The sequence below is a fragment of the Callospermophilus lateralis genome, chromosome 6 (genome assembly GCF_048772815.1).
Source record: "Callospermophilus lateralis isolate mCalLat2 chromosome 6, mCalLat2.hap1, whole genome shotgun sequence".
NCBI lineage: Eukaryota > Metazoa > Chordata > Mammalia > Rodentia > Sciuridae > Callospermophilus > Callospermophilus lateralis.
Window position 1 is genome coordinate 36,648,381 of NC_135310.1, and position 15,852 is coordinate 36,664,232.

The 15,852-nt window shown below is 33.0% G+C and overlaps 1 protein-coding gene across 1 annotated transcript in view; it reads right to left on the bottom strand.

Annotated features, from left to right (window-relative positions):
• The window catches only part of Lama2 (laminin subunit alpha 2), a 566,319-nt gene that overhangs the window by 88,330 nt on the left and 462,137 nt on the right, over positions 1 to 15,852 (bottom strand). The window contains exon 40 of the mRNA XM_076858266.2: positions 15,173 to 15,311. Coding sequence (XP_076714381.2) covers positions 15,173 to 15,311 — 139 coding nt within the window. The remainder of the gene's footprint in view (positions 1 to 15,172; positions 15,312 to 15,852) is intronic.

A 15,852-nucleotide genomic window follows, 5' to 3' on the forward strand; every position in this document is an offset into this window, starting at 1 on the left:
CCTTTACCTGATCTTAAGAACAAAGCATTCAGTCTTTCACCATTAAGTATGATGTTAATGTACGATTTTTTAAAAATAATATACTTCATAGATAACAGGGAAAAAATTACTTCTAAAATTAAAACTTTCATATGCAGAGATGTTTGATTTTGTCACTTTTCCTGCCTCTATTAAGGTGATTCTATGATTTCCTTCTTTAGCTTTTTAATGTGGTAAATTATATAGATTGATTTACAAATCCTTATTGTACATTCCTGGGATTAATCTCAGAAATATTGTATAATCCTTTAAAAATGGCTCAGATTTGTTATAGCTTTATCAAAAATGTTTGAATATGAAGGATATTAGTTTATAATTTTCTTGTAATATCCTTACCTGGCATTGATATCATAGAATGGGGTAAGAGGACATATTTTATCCTCTTCAATTTTCTATAAAAATTTAGTATTTCTTTGATGAAAGTTTCATGAAATTCTCAAGTGGAGTAATCTGGGACTGAGATTGTACATATGTGTGAGTATGAAGGTTTTTAACTACAAATTTAATTCTATAATATATATTTTATATATGTTATGTATATTCAGTTTATTTGTTCATTTGTGGATAAGTTTTTGGTAGTTTAAGATTTTTAAAGAATTTGCTCATTTCATTCAAATTGTTGAATTATTAGCATAAAATTATTTACAATACTTTCCTAATATTTTTATTATCTGCAGAGGTTTTAGTAATTTCAACTCTTTTATTTGTGAGATCCCTCTTTGGAAACCTTTCTGAGTTTTCTAATACTAGTCTGTACGGATAATTAACTTATTCATCTTCCACTGAATCCTTGCATCTTAATCCAGCAATGAGATTGATCTCTGACTGAAGATTATTTACTGAAAAGCATCCCCACTGCTATTTTCTATCTTTTTTCATTTTGGAATATTTCTCATTTTTCTGCTTCCAGGCGTCTTATCTTTCCTGCTTTTTAGGAAGCCAGTGATTTCTTCTTGTATCTTTAGTGAACCATTCCTTGCTAAGAGACAAGGAGATAGATGGCATATTTAAAAGTGTAGGAAACAGAGGAGAAATACTATAAGGAAAGACAAAGAGTCAAAAAGTTTTGATGTGTGGTTGGGGGAAATAAATATTTCGATCCCATCAGGCTATAGTTTGTGGAGGACAGTTTGGAGAAATAAAGATATTAGGTGGGTCATAATTTCTAGAAAGTTTGAATGTCAGTAAGCAATCTGGGAAATGAACAATTCAGAGCTATTAAAAATTACAGAGTAGGTGAGTTACAATCAAAGTTCCAGTCCATAAGATAAATTGGGTAGCTGCCTGGGAAAGAAGGAGCCTTCTGTTGGCTATTGTAATAGTATAGGCCAGGAAGACAAGAGTAATTAACACAGAGAAGACCTGTGGAATTGAAAAGTTTGGATTTGAGAGTCAGTCCTCAATGTTTCCAGGCACACTCCAAAATAATAAAATAAAGAGCTGATGGCATACAACTATCAGTTGTAAGCAATCTGCCAACAATCCAGGTTTAAAAGACAGGGTTTTCATAGGATAAGGGAATGGAAATACTAACATCTCATGGATGAACAGAACTGTTTCGACTCATTGGAATTTGGAGAGACCTTCCTCCAACATTGCTTAGTAAGTTACTGAAGCACATCAACAGAATCAGGACAGGTGATGAAGCAGCATTTTCCAAACTAATTATTCTTCATACATATTCATAAGCATCACATCTGAATTTCTGAGCTGTGTCTACAGCATATGTGAAATATAAATGAGATTCTTAGAGTTGCAAGATATTTTGTTTCTTGCATTTTAGAGGTTATATTTTCATAAATAAGTCTTCAGTACTCTATATATGCATAAATATGTACACATACAAATTATACATTTATTATGTCATGCAAAATAGAATTTATTATTAATGTATGTAAGTTCCTGAATGTATAATTAGCTCATACTTATCTAGGAAAATGTGAAATAATTTAAGACAGAGTAGAAAACATAGAAAAAATGAAATGACAAAGTCTCTAAAGATATAATGGAGGGTTTGGCACTTAATTGCATTTTGATATGTGTAAGTTTTCTTCTTCCTACTATTGGTTAAATATTCACAGTGGCTCTTATTAAAGCATAATGTTGCTGATTAATAGATGAATGAATTTATTAATTTACTCAATGAAAATTTTTAGATGTTTCAACCACCACAGTAAGCTCTGAGTATTCAAAATGGAAAGATTATGCTTTCTTGGATAGAATTGGAGTGGTGTGGAAAGACCAATGAAAAAGTCACTTTAAAAGAAAAATGTTCAAATCATTATGGGAGCAGAGAAATTTCAAAGTTTTTGGCTATCTGGAGGTTCTATTATGAGATATGTATGAGATGTGAGGGAGACGTGTAGTTGAGCATTGAAGGTAAGTTACAGTTTGTTGGGCTGGTAAACCTGCATCCAGTGAGTTACTTTCAAAATAAGCAATTTTAAATGTTATTTATTCTGCTTTCTACTTTTATAATGTTCCTCACATAACTTCTTTATTAGAGATAAATTATCTAAGTTCAATTGTAAGAGTTGGATTTAAGAAGGTATGTAAAATATTTGTTTCTGTTTAGTTTTAAGGGAAGTAGTACTGATAATTCAACAGAATGGTTATTACATGTTCCATTATTCTGTTTTTATAAAACAACTTATTTTATAAGTCAAGTTCTTATACATTTCCAGAGTGGATTAATGTACCAACATAATATGTTAACTAAATGATTTTAAATTTAAATTTTGCAATAAAGAGAACTTCAAAATATATGAGGTTGGTGATTAGTTGCAATGTATTTATATAAAGTATGTATTAGAGATAATTTACATTTTAGTACATCTGACTACTATTAAAAATCATGGGTAATGTTCTTACTATAATAAATTCTCAGAATATAGGGTGAAGTCTAGTCCTATATGCATTTTAAAAGATAAATTTTGAGAACATTTAAAAATGTTCTAAAAAAGAAAGCTTAATGAGTACTGTTTTCATATTAATTGATATATTCAAGTTGCAAAAACATTATGCAAACATCACTCATTTGTGCAAAAATTATTTGCATAGGAAAATGTGCATATAACAATATTATAAAAGTAATTTTTGAGAGATTATGGTGTGATATAGTAATTATTTGTGGGCTTTTGCACAATTTTACATTCCCTTCCTCTTTATTTCCTGTTTTTTAGATAGTGGACATGAACTTAGGTAAAATAATTGTAAAGATCACAAAGAGTTTTAAAATAAGAAAATCACTGCATCAATTTTGAAAGCTTTTTAATGAAACATATATATATACATATTTCATAGGTTCCTAAAGTAGAATAGGGAGTCGAGAAATGTCCCAAAGAGATGGCCTTGGCAAGAGATCTTTTGAAACACTGTAGAATTCTGGTATTAAATAGTGAATCCTAGGATTGTAGAAGAATTAGATAAGTCTGTGGAAGACTGAAAGTGACTGAGCACACAAAGAAAACTGAGATAAAATAAGAAAACTCCTAAATTGCTCATGAAAATTCAGTTTGTGACTGTGAATTTTTAGCTTGATGTAAAAACTAAGAAAAATATTCCAAGAAAGATTTAAAAATATATAAATAAGAATTGGTTTTTCCCAATTACAGTATAATAGCCATAACTCTGCCTGCACCTATGGGTGCCACTAACCTGTTGCAACAGGACAGGGACTGGGCTCGTAAATGGCCATTAGAAGATGGGTGGGCAGATAATACAAGGGCCTTGAATTTGCAAAAAGACTATGAAGAAGTTTAGTAGTATTTTCTCTCCAGTATCAAACTGAATGAGCAGGCTCACCACCTGATCATTCCATCTATAGGTGAAATTCCTAACTAGTAGTTAGAACAGCACCAAGAACATTGCTGCTTTGATGAAAATTAGTTCACATTTACATTGCATTAAAGCATCATCCCCAAGAGTTTGTTTCTGACTGATGACAAAAATTTTTTGATTTTAAACATTTTATTCCCTGAAATTTTAAATGCATCTAATGTTGGGCCATAAAATAGGATTCACTTCTCTGCTTTCAATAGATTGTTATTTTATTATTGACTGAAATGAGTCTAGCAGGTACAAAGCAAATTGCTAAAGTCAAGAAAGCTTAATGAGTACTATTTTCATACTGATTCATTATTTTTCTACACAGGTTAGATTCTGATTGATTCTTTTGTATTTACTATTGTGGAAATCATTTAGTTCTCAGAGAGGTGACTTGCTGATGCAGAAGAAAAGTGCTCACCCATTTTGGTGACATATTTGATTGTCATATCACTTATGGCTTTATATCATTTTCCCATTAACACTACACTGGTATAAAATGTAAATTCCAATAATTATAGATATTAATTAGAAGCTAAAATTACTGTGTGAGTGACTACTATGTACAAGTTGACAGAATAAAATACAAGGTAAAGGTGAGTAAATTTTAGAAATTAGCAGACACCATACTTTATGGGAACTTTGAATGCAATAGATATTCTAATATTTTCCCTGTCTTTTGTGTTGAAAATAAAAACCTCAAACTTTACTAGTACTTTTACAAAAAGGAAATTTAAATAAGACATATAGAAGATACTATGTGATCATATTTTTAATTAACTGCTCTTTAGAAATGCCTTAATGTTTACTCATAATATCATAAGATTCAGTGCTTTACTTTAGGATTTACTGACCAATACTAGTGGTATCAAAATAATCTTCCTAAATATTCAAAAACTAATAACAAAGTAGAAGAAAAAATTATTAGGGAAAAGAATAATATTAAAAGAAAATAAATAATAAAAGAAAAAGTAAAATAGGAAGAAAGGAAAAATAATGACTAATATAGATAAAAGTTGGAAAAGTGTTGTCTTTTATTATCAAGACAACTAATAAATATATAAATGGTAACTACTGGCCTAAGGGTAGTAACAAATTCTATCCACCTCTGATTACCCTATATATTTCATAATTCTATTTACACATTAATTAAAATGAATACATGCTTTAAAAAGATTTTAAAGAGAAAATTCAAAATATAATCATGTTTAACACCTCACACTAATAAATAGTTCATAAGATCCTATTATACATACCTTAAATGCATTGATGAAAAGTAAGAAATTATGTAATTGGAGATTGAATGTTAACTCACATAAAAATTAAATTCTTAAGTTGCAAGATACAAAATCGATACAGAAACCAGTAGTATTTCTTTCCAATCAAATACCAGTCAGCCATTAAAAATAAGGAAATCCTGCCATCTTGAGAACATAGATGAACATGAAGGATATTATGTTAGGTCAGATACAGAAAGACAAATTCTGCATGATCTACTCCATATGTGCAATCTAAAGAGTTGAATTTCACAGAAGTAGAGAATAGACTGCTTGCTACCAGAGGTGAAGGTGGTTGTTGTTGTTGATGGGGTTGGTTAAAGAGATGTTGGTGAAAGGATCTATAATTACAGTTTTGTAGGGGGAATAAATCCACCTATGATACAGCAAGGTGGTTGAAGTTAAGGAGGATACATTGTGTTCTTGAAAAAAAAAATGTGGAGAGTGGATGCTATGTGCTCCCACCACAAAAATGATAACTATATGAGGTAGATTCATTTATTAATTAACTATATTTACCCATTACACATTGTGTGTATACTTCAAGAAATCATGTAATGATAAAACCATAGGATGTTATCTGTAAATTGAATTTTTTTAAAAATTGTGCTTCTCTATACTAACAACAAACTCAAACTATATGAAAAAGAAGTCAATGATACAATTCTATTTATAATAGGTACAAAAGAAATGAGAAAAACTTAGGAATACATTTAATCAATGAAGGGAAGACCTGTATGCTAAAAAATATAAAACATTGATGAAAGAAACCAAGGGAGACACAAATAAATAGAAAGATATCCAAAAATGTCCATATCCCACAAAGTAATTTCCTGATTCAAAGCAATCCCTACCAAGATTCCAAAGACAATTTTCACAGAAGTAGGAAAAACAATTCTAAAGTCCATATGAAAATACAAAAGACTCCAAATGACCAAAGAAATCCTCAACAAAGCTGTGCATTACACTTCCTGGTCTCAAGGTATATGATGAAGCTATAGTAATCTTACAGCATGACACTGACATAAAATCAGATACATAGACTAATGGAACAAAATAGAAAGCCCAGAGAGTTTGCATGCTTAAGGTCAATGGATTTTTAATAAAGGAGCCAAGAACACACAATTGGGGAAGGACAGACTATTCCATAAATGATGCTGGCATAACTTGATATCTATATGTAAAACAATGAAATTAGGCCTTATCTCACATAATTTCAAAATAGATTATCCATGGTTCAGATGGAGTTTGTCCTCCAAAGGTTCATGCATTAGAACCTTGGTCTCCAGAGTTGATTGGACTTTCAAGATGTGGGGCTTATTAGGAAGTAATGACATCACTGATAATGCTACCTGTAGAAGAAATTGATTTACTATTTTCCGGATCTTGGTAAATTATTACAAAAGAGTTGTCATAAAAAAAATAAGGCTGGCCCCTCATCAGCCTCTCTGGCTTCCTGTTTTACCATGTGATATTTTCCTCTCACACATGCTTCTGCCAAGTTGCTGTCAGCCTGATGTGATGTAGCCAAGTGGGTCCACATCAGAAATACAATCAATGGCACCACTCAAACTTGGACGTCAGCCTCCAAAGTTGTGAGCTAAATAAACCTTTTTTTCCTCATACATTACTCAGGCTTGGGTATCTGCTTCTGTACAGCAAAGGAAGCAATCTAAAATGAAGAGGGAACCTAGTGAATTGGAGAAAATATTTGCAAAGCACACAGCTAAAAAGGGTGTGTGTATTAATTTCCAAAATATGTAAAAAATTTAAAAACTCAATAACAAGAAAATAGATAATAAAAAAATGGGCAGAGGACCTGAATAAACATTTCTCAAAAGAGGACATACTAATATCCAGCAGATGTATGAAAATAAATGCTCAACATCACTAATCATCACGAAATGCAAATTAAAACTGTGAGCTATCACCTCACACCTATTAGAATTGCTGTTATCCAAAAGACATGCTATACTTTATATACCATAAATGTATATAATTTTATTTGTCAATTAAAAATAAATTAAAATTAAGTTCTAGACTCTAGGAACTGCATTTACTATAGGAACTATGCCAATGGAGGAATCAACACAGGCTGCTCAGTGTTCCTTGAGAAGGTATTCTGTTAGCTGACAGTTCACTACTTATTTAAATGTGCTCAGTTTGGAAACAGATCTCCTAATTCCTAAATTCTGACTGGCCAGGTTCTTCTCTCAACTTGAGTAGGATATTCAAGCATGTTACTTGAACCTAAATCTGATCAATTTTTTAAAATTCTACATGACATCTACCTTGAAGCAGATGTTCAGACACGATCTCAAATTAGATAAGAAAAAGAAGGAATTTTATTTTCTCTTTGAAATTTTCTTCACTGTTCAACTCTATCTTGTGGTAATATAAATATTTTATTAGTTGTGTTAATCTGAATTATCACCCATTCTAGAGGTTTAGCATTAGTGTTTGGAGATAGGAGGGTGCATCCTGCATTTAGTGACCACCTACTGTATCCCAGTATGTATGAAAATCACATAATACTGTATTAAAATACCTAGAGTCATTCTTGGTTATTCATGCTTCTTTCAACTGGGAAATCTATTGTCAGTTCAAATTTAATTCTGGATATATTTGTTTCTGGGAAAAGGAAAGAATAACAGAACATCACAGCCACGAAGCAGTGCAAATAGAGCTAAGGGTGCTGCTCACCAGGCTGTGTACCCTGGTTCCTACTGCCAAGCCGAGATGCCTCTCCTAACTCACCCAATGATTGAATGGGCTAGTGGAGCCCCCAACTATACTTCTCCCACAGAGGAGGTAATGCATACAGTAAGAGAACAAGGAGCTCCTCAAAAATAGATTATTTAATTTTAAATATGAATTTTAAACAAAGAACTGATCATTTTCAGTAGATTGTACCAAGAGACTATGTAAAAGGTAGTGGCTTTGCAGGAGACATCAATGGGGAATACAACTATGAGACAGTAAAAGAAGTAGATCAAAGAAAGTGTATGACCTCCATAGAGGATTGCAGGTGGACTCTCTTCTTTACACCAATGAAGCTCTTTAGATATTTACTGCTCCTCAATCTGTAGCAGCTACTGTGCCTACACGTGGAACAGTAGGGTAGAAGGCAGGAAGGAGGTACAAAGACTCTGAAGCAGGCCAGGCTTCAGAAACAGCAGTAAGGTTGAGGATCAATCAGTCATGAGAATAAAAGCAGATAATTCAATATGGGTTATTTATTTTAACCCCTTCTTCCTGCACAGAAGCACAGACAGCCAAGCATCCACTTCCCCTACTGAAAATCAAACAAACAGAAACTGGGGAATCTTTTAAAGCAAACTGGGTGGCTTAAAAAAAAGGGGCTTGGAACAATTATGCTTACAGATGAAATTTAAATATCACTGACTATGAGAATCTTAAAGTAAAAGGGGTAGAGATTGAGAGGAAAAGGAAAGAAAGGGAGCTAGAGGGAAAGATGAGGCCACAAGTAACTTCATCTTCTGTATGTGAAATCCATATTTATGGAACAAGAGGTAAAGCTGCAGGTAAATTTACATCAGTTTAAAAGAAACAGTGAAGGGTGGTGAAGCATACGTACTGGGACATGGATGGGAGAACAAAGCAATGCGACAAACTCTAAGTGAACCTCTCATTCACCATAGCAAAGATTGCCCTCCACATTAATGAAATCCATGATGCATGATAATAATATTACTAATGGAGAAAGAAAAGAAAAATTTGATAGATGGTTGCTCTTGGGTACGTGACCTTAGAAGTGAAAATTTAGGTCAGGGGATTGTTGATTGAAATTATCAGTTTCTCTTTGTAATATGTAAGAAACAAAAACATGCATACACCATGAATTTAAAAATGAGAGAAAGAAATTTAGGAACTTGTTGGTATAGAGGATGAAAATCTTGTTTCATTTCCAGACCCATTGTAGACCCACCTTTCTTAATTTTTTTCCCTTAGGGTCCATCTTGCAGAATTAATTTCCTAACCATTCTTAATTTCATTTACATTAAAACATTTATCTAGGAAATAATTTAAGCATACTGATAAGAACAGACATTAATGCAGACTCCTGTATTTTTTTATCTTCTAAATATGAAAAATATCGACTTTCTCCTGTATTTGTCCAGATCTTCAAAATGTACATGTTTGGATTAAAATTGATAGTAATTTAACATTCTGCATCTTTATTTAAATGACTGGCCCACAGTTTTTCTTTTCAATACAGTTCCCTAAGGAAATTTTGCCATCAATATCACATACCAGCCTCATAAAACAAGCTGGGGAACATTTCCTTCTTTTCTGTTCTTTGGAATGTTTTGCATAATGGGTCCTTAGCATTTTGGTAGGCTTTGTGGTTTTGTTGTAGATAAATTATTAACTACTGATTTGATTCATTTAATGGTTATAATTCTACTCAGGTTTACTACTTTTTTTGAGTCAATTTTAATCTAGATTTATTGTCCACTTCATCTAAGTATGCAAATCCATTTGAAATAAATTGTTCACGTACTCTGGTATATTCATATTTTAAAAAATCTGCACTATATCCACAGGTATGGTCCCTTTTCATTCCTAGTGCTGTTTATATGTATCAGCTATCCTTGCCTTATTGTTTTTGTCTTCTCTGTTTAGTTGCCTGTTTATTCTAAGAATCGGGTTTCTGTTTTGTCAACTCTAACACTTTTTTCTACACCATTAATTTCTGCTTTTATTTGTATTCATTCTATCATACTTTTTAAATTTACTTTTAAAATTTATCCCCCTCCTCCTCCTTCTTCTTTTTTGGTACTAGGCAATTGAACCCAGAGGTACTTTACCACTGAGCCATATCCCCAGACCTTTTTAGTTTTTCTTTTGAGGCAGGATCTCACTAAGTTGTTTAGAGTCTTGCTTTGATGTAGAGACAGGCCTCAAACTTGTGATCCTCCTGCCTCAGCCTCCTGAGTTGCTGGGATTATAGGACTACACCACCATGTCTGGCTTAAAACTTCTGGAACAGAAACTTAGTAACTAGTTTCAGTTCTTATCCTGTCCGAATATCCACATTTTAAACTCTATATTTCCCTGGAAATGCCATTTTATTTGCAACCCATACATTTGTAGAATTATACTTACGTTCTGTTATTAAATATTCTGTAATTTAAAATTATTTTTCATTCATTGACTCCTGAATTAATTTTAAGTGTGTTTTTATTTTAAAACTAATTTTTGGCCATAATTTTACATTAGTTTCTAATTCTACTGCACTGTGATCACAGACTGTAGTCTAGGTGCCATTGGATCATTAGTATATGCTGATCCTTTGTGTTCCAGTTCATGGTCCTTTGGCATTGTTTTGTTTTTAAAGTTTTAGGAGAAGTGTATCTACTGGGGCATGTAGAATTAGTTATCTAATTGTTATAGAATTCTGCAAGGCCATTAAATCATCTGGTTTGTGGTATTCTTTGGATCTATATCTTTTTATGTCTTTTCTTTACCTCTCAATTTATAAGAGATATAGGAAAATCTCTCACTGGAGACACATCAATTTTCTCATTCTGATGTGTTTGTTTTGTTTATTATTATGCTTTGTTGTTATGACCATTTAGTTTTACAAATTTAAAATCTTCCTGGTATCTAGTTCTTTGTCTTATATCATGATGACTCTCTTTATCCCTAATAACTCCTTCTGAAAGATATAAAGCCTATTTGACTGTTACTTATAGAGGTGTACCAGCTTTCTTATTAGTTTTCTTGATGTATTTTTTCTCATCCCTTCATTTCCCACCCTTCTGTACCTTCATGGCTCAGCAGAGTTTTGACCACCTTTGTCAAATCTTTTATAATCCAATATAAAAATTGTGGTGACCCAATTGGTAATTTTAGTCTGTTTGCATTTTATTATGAAGACAAACAGAAGCAGAGACAGTTGGCGCTCATCAAATATGCCTTCTAGTACTCACAGTCTCCTTTCCAATTATTTTGGGGCATGTGGCTTATTTTGGTCAATGGACTAGGCCAAGCCACACAAGCCAACATGCTGAGAGCTGGCACGTCTCTTTCTTCTTTCCCTTTCTCTGCCAGGACAATCTTGTAGGCTACACAGTGTGGTGTAGTTGACTACAAGAGGGACAAGAGTTTTAGGACACGCTTTGGGTTGTGATGTGAGACTCAAACTTATATTGTGTCCAGCCTCTGAAATTTCAGGAGTTATTTCTTGTGGTAACTAATGATAATTATTCTGACTTCTATATTTGGATAATTCTATCGTATTTTATATTTACCATGATCTGTTTGTTTTTCTATTTTTCACTTTTCATGGAATTGATTGATAATGTTCCTTCTCTTCAGACATTGTTTTTCTTTCTGCTTATATGAAATGTGTAGCTATTTGTGATAGTTAATTATACGTGTCAGCTTGGCTAGACTATAGTACCCAGTTTGTGGTCAAACATTACTAATATAGATGCTGCTGGGAATGGATTTTTCAGATTTGATTAACTCATGAAGTCCCAAGTTTTTAATTCTGCAAATATTTCAATAAAATTGACACAGGTGCATTAAAATAGTTTGGGAATCATAATCTAGAGCTTATGTATATTATATATATTGTATTGTAATACATTCCTTTATTATTATATAAGCTCATATTATATAATTTTATTATATATCATATAAGTTTTTCCAGATGCTCTGTATCTGGGATAATGGGACAAAATGGGTTCAACACTTACATCAGTAGATTTTGAGTAAAGCAGTTTACTCTCCATAGTGTGGGTAATCGTAAGAGAAAACACTGAGAACCCTGAGGAAGAATAAATTCTACATGCAGACTGCCTTTGGACTCAAGATTAAAACATTAACTCTTTTCTAGGTCTCTAGCCTATTAGCGTGGCTTAAGGAGACTTGTTATGTACTATAATTATGTGAGCCAATGCTTTTTAATATATATATAGTCATGTGCCACACAGTGATGCTTTGGTCAAGGATGACTTGCATTACAATGGTGGTCCCTTAAGGTTACATCAGCAGGTGGTGTCATAGCTATCTTTAACCAGGTTAGTGCACTTCATGTTGTTTGCAAAACAAGGAAATCACCTAACACCACACTTTCTAGAATGCTAAATGATGCGTGGCTGTGTGCATCAGTTCTGTTTCCTTAGAGAACTTAAATACTATTATTTTCTTTCTCTTATAACAATCCTCAATATCTAACACACATAATTTGATATATATGAAAGGTAATCAGCTTTTACTCTCCTTCCTCAAACTGAAGGACCTTAAAAACTTTTAACTGACCACATGCCTCATTTTCCATGTAATTAGTCTCTTGAATTTAATTTTTCACTTTTAATTATATGTATTATTATCATCACCATGATCTTAACAATTCTGACCTAAACTTTTACACATGTGCTATTTTTGGTTCATGTTTTTCTCTTTAATCCCCATGTTCTTTGATTTTGTTGACATTTCTTTTGAAGTATATTTTGTAGTATTTCAGTGAATGAAATGTGTTTTGTGGCAGTGTAGTGAAGAAAGTGTATTTTGTGGTAGTTAAGTGCTTCCTATCAGTAGCTTTTCCCTCACTGATCTGCCAAATAAGAGTAAATTTTAAAAAATCCACTTTATTCTTTAGACACTTGATCCTGAAGCAAAAAACAAACAAACATAAAAACTCCTTTTGTGGTTTCTATGGATTTTTACTCATATTAGAAAACGAACCCCAAAACTTACCTACAAGACCAGTTCAGACATTTATGAGGATACAAGTGTCAACACTTTAAGCTTACTTAACTTTTAGGTATATTCTCCTCCTGTATAATATTTTTTTTCTAGGTTTTCCCCTCCCTTATTCAATCTGTATAAAGCTTACATCTTGTTTAAACTGTACTATACTCACTATTTCTGTGTCTAAGACAACACATATTACTTTCACATTGCCCTCATTTTCTTTTGTATTTTATATTATTATTCTTCAAAATGCCTGGGAAAGACCTTGACAAAGATTTTTTAGAATCATGCCTCCCAAGAAATATGAGTTATTATGGCAAGAGAGAAAATATGAATTTGGAGAATACATAGGAAGATTAAATTCTGCACTGGGCTTGCGGTCAATATTACGGGTAATTTCAGTGAGTGTCCAGATCAAACACTAGTACTGGGAGTGTCTAGGAAAGTGTTTCTGGATGACAGTAAAACAAATGGCCCTTTCTGCTGTGGTTGTATACCATCCAGCCACTGAAACCTTTAATGGGACAAAAACTGGAGGAAGGAGGAATCTAGTCCCTTCTTTCTTGCATTATAGACTGAGCTGTAACATCTCATCTCATCTTCTCTAAACTTCAGACTGGGATTTACACCATTGGCTCCTTTGATTCTGAAGATTTTTAATTAGAACTGAATTATACTCCTGGCTTTGCTAGATTTCCAGCTGGACAAATCTGGGGCTTCTCCACATCCAAAATCATGTGAGATAATTCCCTATCTATCTATCTATCCATCTAGCTATCATCACCATCATCATCTCCTACTTGGTATGTTTCTCTGCAGGACTCTCACTGACATAGGTAGTAGAAATTCTCACTTTCTCATAGTTGTTACCAGTAAAGATCTCATTAAGCATGGAAACAAATTGAAAAATGTAATTCAGGACTAGAGGGTATTAAGAAACACTGTGGATAGGTGTGTAAGAAAGACAGAGCCAGACAAGGTAGAGACAGGAAGTTTCAGACAACAATAGTGGCCAGGAGATGAAGAAGAAGGAGACAGTTGTGGTGGTGTGTGTCTGTAATTCCAGCAACTCTGCAGCTTAACACAAGAGGATCACGAGGTCGAGGTCAGCCTCAGCAACTTAACAAGGTCCTAAGCAACTTAGTGATATCTTGCCACAAAATAAAAATTAAAGGGCTAGGGATGTAACTCAGTGACAGAGTACTTATGAGTTTAACCCCAGCTTCTTCGCCCTCCAAAAATGAAGGAACAAAGGAAAAGAAATCATCAGTTGACATGGGTGTCATTATTATGAATAAGAAACAAATAGGATATGTGAAATTAGTTCAGCTTATTTCAGAGAAAAGAAAAAAATGTTAGTAATTATTGATAGAATATCATGTTATCATTATGGTCACAGGATAACATCTCTAAGATTCTGGTAATTGTCTATAATATCTCAGAGATTTGAGAAAATATTTTTTGCTCAATGCAAAATCAAATATTGATCCATTTCTTATAATACTAAGCTATATCATAACACCATATTTCATTCATAATCAAATATCCAATCAGCCCCCCATCCAGCAAATTTCTGATATGTTTGGAAATTTTGTATGAATGATAGTTCTGAACAATTTTAGCTAACAGCAGGCTTCCTAAATAATGTCTTTTTTATTTAAAATATCATCACCAAGTTTTATTATGCAAGTTATTTAGAAAATGTGGTTCTACATATAAAGGATGAAGATTTGCTTATATTGAAGATGCTCAAATAATGTTATATAATTTGGAACCTCAAAACTCTAAAATATTAGGTATAAATATATTTTGAGCAATGGCTGCAGCCAAAGCTTAAAGACTTTTTAGTTTATAAAAGTTTTATAAACACATTATAAAGATCTGATCCAATGTGCTTTATAAAAAGTGCACTTGATGTTCAGACTTCACATACAACTGTATTGTATGTGATTATAAGCAATGATATTAATTTTCAAGGCACGTTTTTTAGTGAAAATATTTGGAATAATGGTGAGAGATTTCTCCATCTAGAGTGTTCTATTAGCTTGTTTTTGTTTTGTGAGCTGGTGGCACAAATCTGCTTGGCATTTGTGATAATTTCAAGGCCCTAACAGTGATAAGTAGTGGGTGACTGAGAAAAGATTTCTGCACACGGAGAATTTATTTTAAAGAAAACTTAAAGGAAGCCTACCAAAAAATAATTCAAGACAGGAATCAAACTTACTAGGGTTTTTAGAGCTCAGTTAAATTTGAAAAAATTAAGTAACTATTCAAAAAGGCTAATGGTCCTGTTTGTTTCTTACCAGTCTTGTAGCTTCTTGTGCAAGACCTTTGGCTTCTTTGGCAACTTTCTCAGCTTCATCAATATAGTCTTTAATATTGCTGTAAGCATTGAAGGCTGCAGTGGCATTGAAGGAGATGTTTTTAGCCTCATCAAGGATTCTGTTGGAATAACCCCCCCAAAAAAATAACATCAGAGTTGTGAATAAGCAAATAAGGAATATACTGGTTATAACAATCATGGCTTCAAAATAATGATAGTAATTGTGAATCATAGTGACATATTACTTACAGTGTTGTAGTTTCTGATTTAAATTCATATTCCTAAACAATTCAGCTATGAAATACCTCCAACATTCTTTAACATCTGCAGCATCATCCAAAGCCTCTGCAACCATATGCACCAGGTGTGTGTGTGTGCAGTGAGACAATCCTTCATGTTATTTATGAAGCAAACTAGAGTTTTCACAGAACTTGCACCCCATTGCTGGAATAAACTTCAAAAAGTCTACAAATCCTGAATGTCTTCTCTGATATAAGGGGGGGGGGCACGTGGCTCAAAATGGAGAAGAGAGGAAGAGCATGGGAAGAAGATTACCTCTACATAGGGAAGAGGGGTGGGAGGGAAAGGGAGGGAGAAAGCGAATTGCATGTTTGGTAGAAGGAGACCCTCATTGTTATACAAAATACATGTATGAAGATG